The 19,476-nt window shown below is 42.0% G+C and overlaps 1 protein-coding gene across 1 annotated transcript in view; it reads right to left on the bottom strand.

Annotated features, from left to right (window-relative positions):
• The window catches only part of slc36a1 (solute carrier family 36 member 1), a 46,180-nt gene that overhangs the window by 19,297 nt on the left and 7,407 nt on the right, over positions 1–19,476 (bottom strand). Inside the window, exons 5-11 of the mRNA XM_024260409.2 lie at positions 18,553–18,641; positions 17,801–17,890; positions 15,781–15,865; positions 14,102–14,329; positions 12,044–12,142; positions 10,428–10,594; positions 7,999–8,168 (exon numbers count right to left, since the gene is read on the bottom strand). Of these exons, the coding sequence (XP_024116177.1) occupies positions 7,999–8,168; positions 10,428–10,594; positions 12,044–12,142; positions 14,102–14,329; positions 15,781–15,865; positions 17,801–17,890; positions 18,553–18,641 (928 nt within the window). The remainder of the gene's footprint in view (positions 1–7,998; positions 8,169–10,427; positions 10,595–12,043; positions 12,143–14,101; positions 14,330–15,780; positions 15,866–17,800; positions 17,891–18,552; positions 18,642–19,476) is intronic.

Consider the following 19,476-nt stretch of genomic DNA (forward strand, 5'->3'; position numbering starts at 1 on the left):
TCCTCAGACCTGACCTTTACTGTCAGCTGCTGTCGGCGTCTCGGGGAAACGCTGGGCGGGGAAGCTTGCATCACGCCATCGTCCGCCGACCGCTGTTGTGACGGAGACGGTAATGAGGCATGGGTGACGCCGCAGAGCCGTGGAGCGGCGGCGTGTGAGGCAGACCTGCAGCTGCAGACGGCATGGTCGTGTCCTCGTCTTCTCTCGTCATTTCATCTGCACGAGTCTCTACTCATTTATTGACCTGTTGACTTGCTGGAGTGACGTTCAAACAGAAACGTTTGTAAAGAGAAATGGGGGGGGGGGGGTCGTTAGATTTAAGGTGGACTGCATCATTCCACAGAATAGATCCTCATACTTCTATCATCCATCCTCTGTACCCATCAGGGCTACAGGCTAGAGTAGTCGACTAATCGATTATTAAAATAGTCGACGCGATCTGTCCAGAGTCTTTCTCGCCGTCGTCCCAAAGTAACCAGATGAACTCTGACAACCTGTAGCTCTAGCAGGTTAATGAAAAAGAGAGATGTTCAGGACAAAAACGCTCACTTTGGATGAATATTCGAGTCACTGAAAGCATCACGTGTCCAAAGCCGAGTTCCTGATTGGTAGACGCAGCGACCAGTCAAACTTCAGATATTTAAATCAAGGCCACGCTGCCCAACTCGCACCCCGCTGCTTAAATCACGCCGCAGGACTTCAGATCGCCTCATGTCGCGTCTGTTCCATTGACTTAACATTGAAAGTGGCGGCCTCCGCCCCACGAATCACATTCGGTGTGAACGCACCTTGAGGGTGAGACCTCCTACGTCGACTAACGAAGTTACACTAGGGCGGTAAAATGATTACTATATTTATCGTGATAGAAAAATGAATCTATCGTGAAAGACTTTTATTTTGAAGGTTGCGAGCATTTTCTCCTCTTTGGAGAGTAAAACTAGTCTCCACATGGTGAGGAGAAGTTTGCATCTCTTTATATATGTGTATGAGCTCTTATTTTGGTGAATTTCTTTTCCTGACAATCACTGTGTGAAAAACTCATATATGTTTTTAGACTAAATGAATATGACTTTAATCTAATAAAACAGACTAACTAAAACCACAGTAGTATTATTTTGGTGTTTTAGCGTTTTCTGTTCAGTGGCGTGCTGACAGAGTCTCTCTCATCCCGCCCGTCACGCCAGCCGCCGTCTGACCTCGGGGTCTCTCAGACGAATCACATGTGCTGAGCGAGGAACACAACCAAAGGCCAACCGCAGAGGTGGAGCGGCTCCACGAGGTGAACGTGACCGCCGCGCTCCGTCAGCGTTCAGAGAGGACACAAAAAAACATCAAAAGTGACAGCTCTGCAGCGGGACGGCATGCGGCGAGCACGCGGCGGGCCACCTCTGTGACACCGCGCTCCGGGACCACGGCCAGAGCTGAGGAAGAGGGGGCTGGTGCGTCTTCCTCGTGTCCTCTCCTGTTCCCGTCAACAGCTTAACAACACACGCGAGCCGCGGCGCCGCAGCCGGCGGCGAAGGAGACCAGATGAAGGAGGATCTTTGGAGGGAAAACGACCGGTGAGCCGCTGCAGACTGGTGCCAATCGGACGGATCAGACTGGTGCGGATCAGACTGGTACGGATCAGACTGGTGCGGATCGGACTGGTACGGATCAGACCGGTACGGATCGGACTGGTACGGATCAGACCGGTGCGGATCAGACGGATCACACCCGTGCGGATCAGACCGGTACAGATCAGACCGTTACTGACAGATAAATGAAGCATTTCCTGATCAGTCTGGTTCTTCTTCCTTTGGTTCTTTCAAATTAAGAGTGCAGATACTCTTTCCTTCAGTTCAGATGAAACATTTTGTTGGTTTAAACCAGGTTTCTCCATGCCATCTTCTCTTTGAGATGATGAGTCCTCAAACTCTCCAAAACCTCTAAAGCTGCAGTCTCTAAAAATCTAAAGTTTCTAAAAAGTCTTGATGTTTGGTGTTTATCATGACCAGATGTCAGTCACTTCTTCTGTGACGCATGTACAACATTTATTTAAATGTTAGTCTGTTAAACAGAGACTCACAGACAAACAGGACGGGAAAATGGTTCAAACGTTTGTGCCAAACGTATTGTTGATCCTACAAACTGCAGTTCACCTCAAACCCCAGAGCTTCAGGGTTGACTCAGCATTGCGATAATAAAAACACTCAAAAGGCCGGTGGAAGCAGACATATGGACAGAAGCTCAGTCTGCTGTCCGTCAACCAGCGTCTGACCGTCTGGAGGCTCAGACGCTTCAGCAAACAGCATCAAAGGGCGGCAGCAGACCGACAAACTGAGTCTGCTGCGAGTTTAGCAGGGCTCACTTCAAACTGCACTGGCAGGAAGTGACCTTTGGAGTGGGAGAACGAGGAGAACGAGGAGAACGAGGAGAACGAGGAGAACGAGGAGAACGAGGAGATCGAGGAGAACAAGGAGAAAGAGGAGAACGAGGAGAAAGAGGAGAAAGAGGAGAACGAGGAGAACGAGGAGAACGAGGAGAACGAGGAGAACGAGGAGAACGAGGAGAATGAGGGGAGCCGATCCTCGTTCTCCTCCTATCTGAACGTATGAGCTCAGCCTGAAACACAGAACGGTTTGGCCGTGAGGCGGCGTGCGGCGTGCAGGTTTCCGTCTCAGCCCCCCTCCTGAGGAGACGCTTTCTGAGACATCAGTCGGTGACATTTCCTGCGGCCTGAAAGCCTTTTCTCCGCCGCCGCTCGCTGATCTGACTGAGGAACCTTCAGAGGATCGGCGCTCGTCATTTCAGACTAACAAGGTTAAAACGGACACAATTACTGAAATGTCTGCTGGGATAAAACATCGGCTTTGGTTTTCTGTCAGCTGCCGAACCATCGGCTCCGTGCATTTCAGCAGCAGCTCAGGTGTTCCACCTCCAGCGCCCATCCCTGGTGTCCTCCTCAGGGATCAGGGGGATCCCACCGGCCCCTCATCCACATTCACAGCAGACCTCAGCGGCCGCCAGAGAAACCACAGGGCGCCCTGCAGACGCTTTGCATACAGAGAGCCGAGCGTTTCTCCTGCTGTTCACGAGCTGATCGGCATTCACGTGAAGAGACCTGTACAGCAGACGAGTCACGTGCACGGAGCTCCAAGCGCACATAAGGAAGGGAATGAAGACAAACAACTGCAAAGCTGCAGCCGGCCGGGACGCCCTGCTGCTTCATTCGTCTCCTCAGTGCTGTAAAAACATGATCCCAGTCCGACCTGACGGCAGAATCGATCTGTGGCTCCAAAGAAGATCCTCTGAGGAGCCGGAGCTGGAGTTAGAGTCCCACGCCGATCTGTTGGTCTAAGTCCACAGAATTCCCAGATGTCCTTTAATTATAATTATGTCGTTTTTATCCATTTTTATTTTTAACTTTCGATTTCTAGAACAGTTTCTAAAAAACAGCAGGAGTTGATTAGAAATTCACCTCTGAGTTGTGGGCGGGACTGTTGACGGGGAGCAAGCCCCCCCCACTTCCCGTCATCCATCTAGTTACGTGCTCTCCTGCTAGCTTACAGCCCGAACTGAACGTTAGCGGTGCAACAGAACCGGTGAGAAATATCAGAGCTGCCTAGCTGTCCAGTTTAGATCCAGATTCCAGATCAGACGAGGAAAACAAAGACGTTCATGGATCTGTTTGTGGATGCATCAGAATGGGGCGGAGCTGGGAGCTTGTGACCCCGCCCAGTGTACTTTCTACAACACAAATACAATCTTTTTTTTCCATCCTGATTCACAACGATTTGTATGAAGAAATAAAAATAAAAAGGCATGAATATTATTCCAGAATAAATCAACTTAAACCCTTAATAACTTTCAATATTTTACTCTCCATAAAAATATATTTTGTCTAAATTCTACCAGTTAGAAATGAGAGTAGGATAACATCGGGTCATTAATAACAATAAAATGATCTGGAGGGCCGGATAGAATCACCCGGAGCTCCAGTGGACCTCTCCCTCCAAAAGAGGCTTTTCTCCACATATAATCATTTTAAACAATAGAAATGTGACATTAAACAAAAAAAAAGAAATGAGAGTAAATCTGTCCAGAACTCATGTATTCAAAAATGAAACGACTGAAGTGCAAACAAACGTATATTATGAATAATAATGATGCTGCTGTTGGGTTAAATCCTGGCTTCACAGGAAATATCGAACCTAAAATGTTTTTCTGGAGGCTCCTTTTCTAAGACGGCCTGCAGCGCATGCATGCAGAAAAAAAAGATAAAATCCTGAAGGCCATCAAACAGGGTTTTGGCAGAAATTCACTGGCTTTGAAAAAACTGGCACGTTTGTCCTTAAAAAATGAAAATAAACAGAATGACTCACTGTGAGATGACTCATCTCGGGGGTTTAAGATGAAAATATTAATAAGATTATAAAGATGAGATCACTAATCAGTATCAACAAAACAGTGGAGGGCTCAGAAAACCCGTCAAATTATGACAGAATGACGTCAAAAACATAAAGCTGGAAACTTTACTTTGAATTTGTATAAGTTTTGAAGTTAAATCCACATTTTTTTCTCTGATCTTTCAAACAACAAAAGCCGTTTGATGACAGAAGGATCAGAGTTTGATCAAATCCTTCACTTTCAGATCTCTGAAACGTGGACCTGAACCTCCATCCTCCTCATTCCACCAGGATTGGACATTGATTTGGCCGCTCCAAACCCAATTACGCCTTCCTCTCGGAGCTTTTGACAAAGTAAGCTGTTCAGAAGGTCTGGTTGGGCTTTTCTCTCCTAAAACAACATCAAAACCAGAGCAGAGCCGCTCTCCAGCCTCCACAAGTATCCAAATCTCACAATGTCGATGTGTTATCGACACTCCTTCCATTCGGGTTTAATTAGTGCCATCTATCAGCGTGTATGATAAGAGCACAGAGCTCTACTTACAGCAGCATCTCTCCATACATTGAAGTGAGGATGCAGCTCTGGCCGGAGCCGATCCCCAAATCCTTTCTGCATCCGTTCACGAGAGGCAATTACTCCAAATCAAAGCCGCCAATTTACTGACCCGTTTCAGGGACTCCAGCGACGGCGAGATAAAACGACGGCGTGAACACAACGTCTCCAAGACGAGCAGGAAGGTTCACGGGGGGGCAGAGGAGCACAGTTATTCTGGATGATTAGAGTCACAGCGAAGACGCTGAAGCTCAGAAACGCAGAGAAGACCCGACCACGAGTCTGCAGACGAGCTAGCAGCTAAAGCCTTAAGCTACGATCACATCGGGCTCGGCACGCAATGAAAACTCGAAGTCAGGGATGTCTACGTAAATACGGGTATTTGCACGTTTGAGGAAGTCAAAACTCACGTTTATTACGTTAAGTGATTACGTTTGTTTTCAGACAAAACATGCAGCTAATAAACGTACATTAAATGTTAAAGCAGGTTGAACTCTGCTGGTTTGTTTGTTCTTTCCCCAGCAGTCTTACTCTGCTGGGTTTTGTTATTTTAGTTTGGACCTTCGCAGTCTTAGTTTGTTTGTTTTCTTTAGGTAGTTTTGGTTATGCAGTCATTATCAGGAGCTGCTGACTCAGACGGTCGACATGATTGATTCTATGTTTGGTCGAGGTTCCGATCCTGCTTTTCTCCTTCAGAATCTGATAGAATTAAAAATGAAAGTTCAGTCTGCAGGATTTGGATTAGGACAGCTCGTATCCGCCTGTAAGGACAGTTTTTAGGCTATAAGGGCTATAAGGGCGTAGGGCGGGTACTTGTGCGTGTTTCTCCGCTCACAGCTGTGACTGCATTGAACTTTCTAAATGAATGTTGAGGAGATTCCTCGCCGAGCATCAAGGTGCCTTTGCAGCAGCAGCACGGCGTCTCTACATCAGACCGGAGCGTCGGCAGATGAAGAAAGAGTCCGAGAATCAGCAGTTCGGCTGAATGTGGATCAATAGCAATCGTGGGGAGCGCGGTTGGGGGGGGGGGCTGCCGGGAAGCAGCATGAGAGCAGATGTGTTTGTGGGATGCATTAGGAGGACGTGTCACCCGTCCTATCAAGCAGATGCCTGGAAGTGTTTCACAAAGCGACTCTGGGAGATCCACCTGCCGACTCAGCAGCTGGATGGAACTCAGAGAAGTGCCGACCCAAAGCCTGAACTTCATGTGGACACAAACGGCGACCGGACCAACGGAGGGATTCAAGCCCCTCGAAGGTCTTTTTATGGCATTATTTTTGGTCAAAACTCTGAAGTGACTTATCCAGGAGGAATGCTTGAACATGCGCAGGGATGTCGTATCGACTAATAAATAATCCCATACTTTATGACTTCTATCTAAAGGTTGATCTGGACATTTCGACTCACTTCTGACAACAAAAGCTGATAATCTCTTGAACCTGAGCATCATTTTACTAAAACGGTTTAAACAAAACTCAAACATTTCTTGGAGATCTGAGCTGCAGGTTCAAAGCAAACGCTTAGATAAAAAAGAAGAATCTATTTTAGTTTACAGAGGCTCCAGTGAGTGATGTCATCACTGCGTTCAACAGCCTCCATGAAGATGCTTTGAGATGCATCGAGTTCACAGAACCGTGAAAACAGACGTGAGCGATTCGCCTCTCATGTTCGACTTGACTGGGAATTCCTCGGTGCTTTCTGTGGCGTCCTCTTGGGGACGGAGAACATTTAACACCGAGCGTCCGTGTTTGGACAACAGGAAACCAGAGGCTGTTCTCCACTGGTAATGAGAGAGCGAAAGCTTCAACAAACTCGGAGGATCTTTCAGAGACGTACGAGAAAGTACATTTAAAGAAATGAGCTGAAGCTGTTCTCACAGAGCTGCACATCATCCAGCTTTAAAGGCCACTTCACGACTCTGAGAGTAACCACAGGCACTAATGAACTCCCCGTGGCATTATGGACGATGGCTTTTGAACTGCGCTGTAATAGGATGAAGATTCGGGTCTGCTGAGCGGCAGAAAGCAGCAGTCTCACTGATTAGCACTTTTTTAACATTACAGAACTAATCAAATACAAAAAAAAAAGCACAAAGTCAACCAGAAAATCGCTCAGGAAAGTTCTTCAAACTGTCTCTGAACTGCTTCATGTCGTTAGATAAATGGAGGCGGTTTGTTTTGGTGGAAAAACATTTTTGCACAAAATTCTGCTAGAATTACGTCAACTGTGTCAACGGTTAAAAAGTTACCAAAACACTATAAACACTGGAGCTAAAGCTCTGATGTTAAAGAGGATATTTTGGGTTTTCTTTCAGAACTTCAGTCTTATTTTTTGAACAGATAAAGAAGCTCTCGCTAGTTTTACTTTGAAAACAGGAAGCTTCACCGACATTTTATTTTGAAGATGTGTTTACTTCTGGTGACATTCGGCAGTAAAATCCAACATTATTCTGTATTCCTGAGCAATAAATATCTTATGACACTCTACCATATTTATAAAGATCATGAATCTGAGATCTTGGATGTCACAAATTTTCATATATATATAAAATATCTTTTTAATTTGTCTTTATTTTCACTTTTAGACATCTTTGTGTCCACTCTGACGAGGAAACACCTGCGTAATCATCTCTGGCTGTTTAATGACATATTTGGGGTAATAATCGATCAAATTAGGTTATAAACGGTGTAAACGATGGAGGAGAATCGTCACTTTTCTATCGCCCACTCGATACGTATCGTCCAGCATTTACATGTGAAAAGCTCCGCCTCCAGTCAGTCCCAGCAGACTCACAAACATTAACTTCTTAACACCTTTAGAGTCCAGAAAAGGTTCTGTTTGTGCAGCTCCACTAAACATGGACTGTGTGATGAACACATCGTCTCAGCGAAAGAGAATAAATCCAATAAGTGTCCCTGACCTCAGCAGCTGAGCAGGAAGGTTCCAGGCCCTGCAGACCTGTGGGAGCTGCTGATTGGCCGTGAGAGCCTTGCTAGAGATCCAGATCATCAGCTGAAACTGCTTTTACTGACATCAGACTAAAGAGCGTTTACTCACAGGTGAAGATGACCAGGACAATTTTAAGAGCCAGGCTCGCCGCCGTCTCCCATCGGCCCGACAAGCGAGCGACTACAGGAGGGATGAGGATCTCGGCGGGAACGTAGAACTGCAGCGCGAAGGTGATGAAGATCCCGAAGCAGTAGAGCAGCTTCACAATCTGGTACATCCTGTTAGAGACGAAGAAGAGACTGGGTCAGAACCAGAACCTCAGTTCATGCTCCTCGTTTCTAACAGCTAATCTATGGCTTCCAATGCTCTCTTTCTTCTAGTGACTAAAGACATTTATTAAACGGAGCTGCAGACGCTTCGTCCTCCAAAGAACTGAAGCGTTCAGAGGTTCACCAACTTTAAACTGGGTTCACATCTATCCAAAGTAGTTATTTCAAGATCTTGTTGTTGTTTTGGTGCGGTGTAAATCTGCTCGAAGAGGCTCTGTGTGTGTTGTGCTGCCAACTAGTGGTCGGGGTTTAAGTAGAAAGCAAAAGTAAGTCGCTGAAATACATTTTTGCTTATAGATAATTCATTATTTGTCAATACAAGAATCGCCAAATGAAGTATCAATATTTTCTCAAACCCCTATAAAATGCAACTTTAGCTCTAAAAGCCTTCTTCTTTCATTTATCGGCGCATGTAAGCTCTTATAAAGCGTGCACACTGCCACCTGCTGGATAGGCGCTGAAACAGGCGTGTTCGAACTCAGACCTGGATGGTTTTGGACGCCGTTTAATAACCTTTCTAATTATAACAAAACCACCAAAAGTTCAAACATTTAATCCAAACTGTAAGAAATCCTCAAGATTGAAGCAAGTGCATCTGAGAGAACATCAAACTCTGCAGATTATTTTCCGAGAGCCTTAAAATGTGCTTTCCTGGAAAAAAAGAAAAAGTCCTGTGGTCCAACGGAAGTGCTGGAGTCGACATTTACAGATACATCAAAGCCAGTTTGTTTGCACAACACAAGATCGGAGAAGTTACTGCGGGCAGCAAAAACCTCTGCTGAAGAAAATCTTTTTTTTTTTCACCTAAAGAAGTTCAGCCGCGGCTGGATTAAGCTGCTGCGAAGCCCCGGAGACAGCAGCCGTTCCGCCCCGATCATTTATATTCATTTGGAGTTTCTGTGCTCAAATACGAGCAGTTCGGAGCTGCCTGCGCAAATTAGATTAAACACAAATTCATTCAATAACATCCTAACTAGATCCTCTGAGAGACAGAAACAACACTTCCTAATTAGAACCACAGGAACTAATCCGACGTCAGCTCCACCAACACGCATGATCGGTGGAATGTGTTGATGGAGGTCGACCTCACAGAGTCCAGAACACTTTTAGAGAGCAGACGGTAGCGTGAAGGCATGTGAGCCAGACGATGAGGAGCAAAACGAGGCGAAAAAACGTCATTTTCACCAAAATAAATCTAAAGAACTACAAAAGTTGGATTTCCTGCAATAATGCTAGTAGGAATGATTTTTGATGAAAGTAGTCGCTGAAGATGCTGAGGCTTTTGGTGAAAATTGTGATGCAATTAACTTTAATTGCTAAAGGGATTTGCTAAAAATGCTAAAGCTATTTGCAAAATGTTACATTTGCTAAAAGAAACTTTGTTACAAAACTATGAAAGAGAGCTAAAGTTGACCAAAATTTCCAAAAAACTTGTAGTGAAATATCTTAAAAATCCCTAATAGATGCCAATTTTGTAAAAATATTTAGTGTGTTGCTTAAAAGTGAGTAAACTCCAAATCAGCCCAAAAAAAGCTAGCTAGCTGCTTAAATACTAGCTAAATTCCAAAATAGCTTAAAGTCCTTAGTAAACTAAATTAGCCAAAAAAGTTAGCATGTTGCTAAGATAGAAGCTAAACTTTAAATTAGCATAAAAAACCCTCAGTAGATAACAAATTAGCCAAAAACGTTAGCATGTAGCCAAAAAATTAGCTAAACTCCAAATTAGCCCAAAAAATCTTAGCAGATACCAAATTAGCCAAAAAGCTAGCACATTGATTAATTATTAGCTAAACTCCAAAATTACCTAAATTAGCAAAACTCTAAATTAGCTTAAAAAACTCTCAGTAGATAACAAATTAGCCAAAAATGTTAGCATGATGCTAAAATATTAAGTAGTTTTTTTTTAATGACTATTAAAAGATGAAACATAGTCCATGAATATATTTAGAGGCTTGTTGCTAATCTACTTAAAACTCAAAACATTTCAAAAGCTATAAAGTGAATACCAAAAATATAAGCAGTAATGTCCTGAAGGAGCTGAACGTTTGATTGCTTCCATCGCTGAAATCTCTGAAAGTGTGATTGAGTTTTTACCCACAGAAAGGAGCAGGAGGATCCCTGGAGTGTGAACGCTGACTAAACGTTGACATTATAATCTCTTCTCCATCATGAAGCTTCAGACTCGTCTTCCAGACCCTGGAGACTCACCAGCAGTTGGGCAGGTTGAGAGTGATGCTCCCCCCGATGTGCTCCCCGAAGCAGATGTATCCGATGGTCCCCAGGCTGATGTAGAGGAAGGTCACGATGCCCATCCCCAAATACAGAACCTGAGAGAACTTTTCCGGCTTCTGCATCTTGTTCTCCAGGGGGAGAACCTGCAGGAGAACAACCACAGAGAGGTGAGTCAATGATTCCTGTGACCAAAAGGGTTTAGAGGGAAGATTCAGCTTTAGCGCTTGTTTCTGTTCAGATGATGAAGCAAAAGTTTATTTAAAAACATTGAAGTCTAAATGTTTCAATTCCTCCGTAGTTTCATTTCTTCCTCTTAGATTCTCTTCTCCGTTTATTTTCTGCTTCATCTCAGTCTTTAAAATGATCTAATTCACCCAAACAGGTTAAATTAAACCATAAAATCACTCTCGTCTTTTCTACTGTCTTGATAAAGTGTAGAATAAGGTCCTTTAACATTTGAATTATGGGATCAATAAGAAGTTTGTGTTCTAAATAGTTTTTGTATTGTTCAGAAAGTCTTCCTACTGTTTGTTAAATTGTTGATGTTTTTTGTTGTCTTTTTTTATTTTATTTGTTCAAGATTGGAAGAAATGACCCTTGGTGGTGTCAAAGTAAAGGTTGGAAGTTTTTTATAATAATAATAAAAGAAAACGTAATAAAGTTTTCACAAACTTAAAATAAAAACCTCAAAATTAGGCTTTTAACAGCAGTTATTAGGTTAAAAATATAGAAATTAAAATTGATTAACTAGATTAATCGCACAAAAAAATGAACCGCATGACAGCACTAAAACAAATATTAATCAATCTCATTTAGATTCATCAAAATAAAATCGTCTTTTTCTCTTTCAGTCGTGAAAATTGATTTATTCCCATGTATTCAAACGTTTTTACATTTTATTTGAACAGGTAACTTATTTAAAAACATATTCTAACTGATAGAAAAATGATTTACAATTTCTTTCTCACATTTTTTATGTTATTTATTTTTATTTAATAACATAACAGAACTATTTTTATTATTCTTATATAACTGAATCACTGAAAAATAGCAGAATATATTTTATAAATATTTTAAATGTTGTTACAGGAACAAACATTTAAATATCGACTTTGAAATAAAAAAAAAGTTTAATTTTATTTTTGATTCCTAAAATCAAAAAAACAGTTGAATGTTTATTGAATTTATAATGATGTATTTTTAAACATCTTTATATACATTTATAAATATTATCTATTGTAAATCTTACTTAAAAATGACAGAAGTTTTGATGATTGTTCATTTGCCTGAATGTCTTTAAGTCTTTCTAATAAAAGCATAAATTTACATAATCTTTAAGTTTGGTTCAAACCTCTAATTTATTTAAATCAATAGTGAAATAACTGATCAATTAATCTGGTTACAGAGGGAATCATTTTGGCAAACATTTTAATGAAAATAAAAGAGACTGGGGCAATCACTGATCCCTGTGGAACTCCGTGGAGAGTTTCATTCATTTTATGAATTTTAGCTAAAATATGCCAAACATTTCTGTGGTTTCATAGAAAGGTGGTGTGGTTGTCGTACAGTTGCGGCGTGGTGCGTTCACGTACCACTCCGATCCCCTCAAAGGCGAAGATGGCCGTCCCAAAAAACAGAGGGTAGTCTTTGGCCCTCCCGACTTTGGGCAGGTTGATGGGGTATGTGATGTTCTGGGGAGAAGAGGAGCAGAAGTCCTCAGTGATATCATGACAGACGTGGTCCTCTACGCCTGAACAGCAGAAAGTTCCGATATCTCAGCACATCAGCAGTCGAGAGCTCCTCTCCGTGGATAATTGCCAATCACATTCAATAAGACCTTGTGCAAAGAGGACCCCCACCCCGGCTCTCCTGGACTCATTTGCCGGCCAAGCCTGACAATTACCTTAGCCTGTAGCAATTATTTAATGCAATCATGCTCTTCTGTGTGTAGCTGGAAATAAGCGGCGCCGTCATTACGGAGAACCCAACACGATCTGTTTGTGTCAACGAAGGACAACAAACAGCCTCTGATAAACAAGCTATGCTGAAAAAAACACATTTGGTGTTCTTTCATGATAATAAAGGAGAGCTCACATTAATCCTGAGGATTCACATGAAGCCGTTTATCAAATCACCTCGTTCTCTGCTGTCAAAGGCTCTACGACAGTCGTCTGCCACTCGGAAACACAAAGATGTCATCACAAAAGGACACAAACCCAAACAAACTAATTATAATCTGTTTCAGGTCAATTAAAGTTTGTAGATCCAGACATGATAGAGGAGAACTTTCAGAAATGTGTCCCAATTCTGTCGTTTCAGACTCGACCGGAGGTTGAATCTGGAGCAGGGATCGGATATTTATTTTATTCTAATTATTGCATTGATATTTAAAGCTTATTATTACAGGTAAATCCTCTCCTACAAGTCGGCGTTCATGAGCAGATCAGGACATTTTATTACCGTATTTCAAAAGAAAAAAGATGCTTTTTGTTTCTTCTTAACGAGAATCAAACGGACAGACTGCTGCCAAGGGACCGTCTACAAAGTGGAAAAAAATGATTAAAGCATAAAAATGAATTAACTCTTATCCAAAGCAACAAAACCAAATCAATGTTTACATTGATATGAGCGACTCCTGAATACTCATCATCCTATATAGGCTACAACCATTTAGAAAGAAAGTCCTTTTTCATTTGAAGAATCATAAAATGTTCCAAAAACTAAAACTTTATCACGAGTCTAATTATCACCTAGTTTTTCTTGTTAATATTGACATTTTTTCCTGTCATCATCATAACTTTAATTATAAAGCACTTTAACACAATTAAAACTGAACAAAGTTCTGCACATTAAACATAAAAAACAAATGTATTAAATAAGTGAATAAAAACATAATAAACAAAAGCTTTAAGATGAAAACATAATAAAATATAAAACTTGAAGGTAAAATCATAAAAAATAATAAAACTTGGATGTAAAATAACAGAACAAATCTCATTTATGACCAAAGTTTGGCTATAAAAATGAATTCTAAGTCGAGTTCAGGTTTATAATTAACATTTTTTTTCCCCTTGGTTGTTAACTTCATAGAAGTTAAATGATTTTCAAAACCAGTCAATAAAATAAAAATGAGAGCCAGATCAGGATTTGGGATCAGCAGATTCTCTAAATCAAATGAAGCAGATGGGGCCTAAAGAAAAGGGATCGGACATTCCTGACACAAATCGGATCCATCTGAGAAGCTGGGAACGTTCAGAAGTTTTGCTCTTCAGCTCCTGAAACACCTTCAGGCCACGTTTCTTCATATTTACTCTTCTACCAACAGAAGCTGCACCTGAACGTCCAGCAGCAAGAAAACAGCTCACCTGGAGGCTCAGAATCCTCCAGGTGACCAATCAGGTGATGAGCTCACAGGTGAGCAGAAGAGTGTGACATACTGATTTTTAAAAACAGCAAACCTTTTCATAGTTTTCCCAATCTTCTCAATTTATAATTTAAATTTCCAGATGTTCATGCAGTATTGATCAGCCTGGCTGCATATCTCTGCTTCTCAGCTCCACATTTTGCTTTGCATTCTGGGAAACCTGAAATAAGCTGAGCGTTTTTCAGCAATGAGGTGAGACAGAGATTGGTGAGAACATGGAGGTTACCGTCAGCGAGTAGAAGTAGATGAAGACCAAGCTGGCGGTCATGGCCAGGTTGGCCAGCAGGGAGAAGGGGGCCAGGAACTTCAGGTTGGGGATCAGGACCAGCAGGATGATGAAGGGCAGGAAGCAGAGCATGTAGAGGCGGGAGTCGAAGCTGGGAATCAGGATCTCCGTCTGGTTGGAGTAGTTCATGTGGCAGTTCCCCGTGGTGGCGTTGGCTGCTTCCACCACCTGAGGAGGGAAGGCGGCGAGCCAATCAGGACGGAGATGCTCTCATCTGACATTTAGAACGATAACCTTTCTGATCACGTGATCATGTCAGCTTAAACGTAGAGGTGGAGGTGCAGCCTGAGCCTTATGCCCCATGAGGCCCCGCCCCCACAGCTCCACGGGTTACGGCAGCATCACCAGGATCTTAAGAACGGCACTAAAAAAACTACAATCGGTAGAAACGAACAGAACGAGTTTTTAACGAAGACCAGCACCGCCTGGAGCGGCGCCGCACTGACAATAAAGCCAAAGACTTCATGGAAAAACTGAAGCAGCTCGTCTTTAAACCACAGGAATAAATCCTGACTGATTCCACTCACTTATTCCATCATTTATTGACACCTTCCAGCTCTTTACGTCACCTTATATTCTCTATTTAAGCATATCTGTCAATTATTTTCAAAAGCATAGTTTTAGAATTTCACAAAATTGTTTCCTCGTTTCTTTAAAGTTGAATTTTCCTCTAAAACAGTCATTTTTTTAAAAGAAAAGACAGTTACTGTTTGATAAATGAACTTTGCTGATGAGAGAAAAGGAAGCTAGTTGCTTCCATCTAGTGGCAGGAAGCAGAAGTGCAAGAGAAATCCTTCAAATTAAAGATAATGAAATAATGGAGTTAAATCTGATAGTTTTAAAGGAAAATAAAACATCTGTGGTCCTTAAAGAAGTGTTTAAAGCAATGCCTGTATATAAGAACTGGACAGAGTGGCCCCGCCCCCCTGGCGTTCCAAATAGGAAGTACCTGCTAGCTCCAAAAATCCCAAATGTTTTTAATAATCCTCCTTTATTTCCTCAAGATATTTTTTTTTGTAGCTTCAGTTATAAACTGACCAATCAGATTCCTCAGTAATAGTAGGCGGAGCCTGATGGTCCCCACATCTGTCACTCATGTAGCATTAGGGGTGTGGCCTTCCAACTAGCTCACTTCTGATTGGTGAGAGTGGTTGCCATAGAAACGATGACTCAGATTGACTCTGACCGATCGCCATCATTTGGATAAACGGCGACTTAATCGACTTTATTAGATTGGAATAAACCATTTTCTATGGGCGTCCAGATCCAATCAGAGGTTTAAGCCGACTGAGCGTTTGGACCAATGATGGTTCTGACAGCAGCGTGGGGGGCGGGGCTTCTCCAGCAGTGTGTAAACTTCCAGTTTTTTTCTATAACTCGATTCCTTCAGGAAACTGCTGAGTCATGAGTTCCAGCTCCAATGGAAATCTCCAGCCGTTACAAAACGTGCGGGAACCTTCAGCCGTCTGCATGTGACCGGCCGCCGCGGAGAATTCGTTCCACAGATAAAAACATGGATTTCCTCTCAGTGTTTGGGGGCTCAGCAGAAAATCGAGATGCGGTCAGACTCTGGCAGAGGAAGAAGAGCAGCGGAGCGTGTGCGCCGGCGTGATAAAGACCTGCTTGACGTTGTCACTGAGGAAGACGAAGTAGACGCAGCAGAAGCCCAGCTGAGTGATGATGAGGAACAAGTTCACCGTCCACCTGAGAGGAAGAGAGACGAGTGAGGAAGAGGAAAACCAAACGGGTTTTGGTTGGAAAAAACTTCAGTGTGACACAATGATCTGTTTCAGAAATCATTCTAATCATGATCTTGAAGCTTCAGAGAAGCTGCAGACGCTCAGATTAATCATCGAATCTCTAAGATCTTCCAGAACTCATAGAAACTGAGCATCAGTTCAAGCAGCTGATTGATTCTTAAAGGAAAACCAGCAGAATCCATCAGAAAAACAATGGAAACTTCAATGGACCCCCCCCCCCCCCCCTTCTGTGAAGCACTTTAGGAAATTTCTTTAAACATCAATGAAGGTCAGCGCAGGTCAGGAGGCGTTTGACCTTTCTGGGAAAGAGGGGATTTTCCACTGGAGACTCCGACTCTGATTTAAGGTTTTTAACTTCTAATATTTTAAATCTCTGTGCATAAATATGTACATTTAAGAATATTTCTGTTTTTTGACCACATCGTCTTTGGTTCAGTTGACAACTTTAAAACTAAAAAATGAAGCCAAACCACCACAAAACATAATGTGATGAAGTTAATCCAAACATCTGTAAATCTAACCTCAGATATTCCCACTACTGTTAGTCCAAGGTTTAATCCCAGACTTTAATCCCACACGTAATCAATGATGTTATTCAACGTTTATTTCAGGTTTAATCTCAGGTCTAACTCCTCACTTAATCCTAAATACTTGTTTGATCCTGGGTTTAATCCAAGGTTTGTCCTAAATTTAATCCCAGGACAAACCTCTGATGGGATGAATAAAGTGGTATCTATTTATCAATGTTTGTTTTGCTTTAATCCCAGATTTAAGATGATATTTAACCCTAGATGCTATCCCAAGTTTATTTTAGGTTTAATCTCAGACTTAACCCGAGGTTATGTCGCTGGTCTAATCCCAGGGTTTATTCTAGATTCCTAGATTAATGGGGATGAATAAAGTGTTATCTATCAATGTGTTTTTAAGGTTTAATCCCACATTTAACCCTAGATTTTTTCACTGGTTTAATCCCAGAGTTTATTCTAGATTTGAATTTTAATCCTTGGTTTATCAAAGGTTTAATCCCAAATAGATTACAGACTGTTTCCTGTGTTAATCCCAGTTTTAATTCCAGTTTTCGTCCCAGTTCAACATCAGCATGTGTTCCATATAAACATATTTTATTTTTGACAGTTTTGCAAATCAAATGAAAAGTATTTACAATACAAACACAAATATATATGTAAATGACATAATTTACCTTGTAAACATTTCTGATGGTGATAAAGTTTAAATGATTTCAATAATATTAAAACATATATTTTAAAAAATGATTTAATTCATACCATTTTAAATAAATATTTTAACTTTTTTTTACATTTGACTTTTGTTTTTCTTTTCTTTTATAGATTTCTGTTTTTCTTTCTGCTGGGTTTAGTCTATTTTAGTTTGTAAGAATTTAGATTTCTGTTCAACAATTACATCTAAATAAAGGTTTTTAGGATAACTTTATTAGTCCCCAGAGGACAATTCAGTTAATTCAGTTTATGTTTGTTTGTTAGCATCAGTTTACAAACTAATGGAAACATTAAATAGAATGTACTTCACACGTTTCATGAGACAAATGTTTATTTATTTATCTGTATTAAAAATCAAAGGGCTTATTATTTTGATATAGTAAACTACATCCATACAAATGATTATATATTTTACTATTTGATTAAAATGTTATTTTTGTGAGCTTGTTCTCATGGGTTGGAAGGGGCTGGTTCTCAGAGATGTATAAATGGATCAAAATATCGCTTTGAGTGTTTTTTGTGAGGAATTAACATTATAATCCCCCTAAAAGCTCTAAAAAGTTGATTTTTTTTTATGATAAAGACCGTTGAGTCCAGATCAACCAGCTGCAGGTAAACCAAAACACCAGTGACTCCCTCACCTGCCCCAGTGTGAACGACTCCTGAGCCACGAGACGTTTTCCATGCCGTACTGCATCACCTCGCCGTAGGTCATCGACGGCCGGTTCATCCTGGACACACAGAAGACAAGAACCTTCAGGACAGTCGGGAGCTTCTCTCCACGATCTGCATGAAGCAAACTCATCTTCAGGTCTTCAGAAACAACAGGAAGAGAGAAAATGACGCTTCACTTCAGGAGCCTGGACCTCCTGACTTTTGACCTTTTGAAGTCTCAACGTGAGAAGAAGGTTTGAGAGTTTCTGAGCTGGCGGTTTGTCACATGACGCAGTAGATCCATATCAGATCAGCAGTTCTCTCTCTCTCTGCAGGCTCTCGTCTCCATTTCCTGTTCGGAGCAGAAGCTTTTCCCGCCTCCGCTGGCGCTCTTGATCTGTTAAATCCTCCCTAATGCGGCCGAGCGACATCACAGGTGAAGGTCTGAACACCTGCAGCTGCCGAGGATTACCGTCCAGAAAGTGGAGATTTACTCTGTCAGATGATTTCTACTTCATTATCTCTCCTTACATGATCATTGTTCTGTACTTCTGTTTGATTTGAATACGTCTCAATAGACTAATGACTATTTTAGATGTTTCTCATCCGTTCATTAAGGAAGCTGCTCTCTGTTCCCGGATGTGGATCGGATCCAGCGTGAGATCACGGCTCAGGTGGCGTCCTCGGAGGTGTTTACCTGGAGCAGGTGACAAAGACAGTCAAACGTTGCTTCACTCACTTGGCGCTGAGGTAGTGGGAGCATTGCACCAGCAGCCGCATGCAGTGGACGGCGATGACGCCCATGATCAGGAGGCTGATGGGGCCGAGCTGGACACAGAGGACAACCAAACAAGTTTCACTGAAAATCCTTAAAAGGTGAGATCTACGATGGAGAGCAGAACCGAGCTGACAGTCCATCCTCCAAGAACCACAGACAGCTGCTTAGACTGCTGATGCTAGAACATTAAAAACCACCTCGCTATGTTCAGCATCAACGTTTGATACACAACTACCATCAATGAAATGATTGTAGACTTTGGATGCTGCAGTAATGAGTTTTAGGGGTGTGCCAAAATATCGATATTGCGATATATCGCGATATTTAGTCCTGCGATCGATTCTCGATGGGTTCTCACCGAGTATCGATATTATATTTTCATTTAAAGAGGCTATAGCGCTGAGCGTCTGAGTCGCGCGCCGGAACTATGGGCGCACGCTGCGTCGGACTTTTAATAGCGATGCACGCGCTCATTCGGGAGAAGCACCGGTGAGATACAGGCTCTGTAGCGCGTGTGTGAAGCATGTCTACCTGTCAGCATTTATCCTCCATCTGTAGGAGATCCAGCCGGTAAGAAGTGACTTTGTCTGAGCGCTAGAATGTCAGCGATCTCTTACTTTCTGTTTGCTATGGGAACTGAGCGCGTGCTACGCAGTTGTCTGTGTATGCTTCAAGGAGCGTCGGAATTTTCGCTTTCATGCACTTCAATTTTTAACCTGCTGCTGTACGGTGTAACTTTGATAAATTTATAATGTGACGTTTTCAAACAATGTAATTACTTGTTGCTAATGTTAATTTTAAAGTAATTCTTAAATAAAAAAGCAGGATTTGATGTATGAACTTAAATTTAAATGTAATTAAACTAAAGTACATGAATTCACTGTA

Source organism: Oryzias melastigma, linkage group LG10 (genome assembly GCF_002922805.2).
Source record: "Oryzias melastigma strain HK-1 linkage group LG10, ASM292280v2, whole genome shotgun sequence".
NCBI classification, from domain to species: Eukaryota; Metazoa; Chordata; class Actinopteri; order Beloniformes; family Adrianichthyidae; genus Oryzias; species Oryzias melastigma.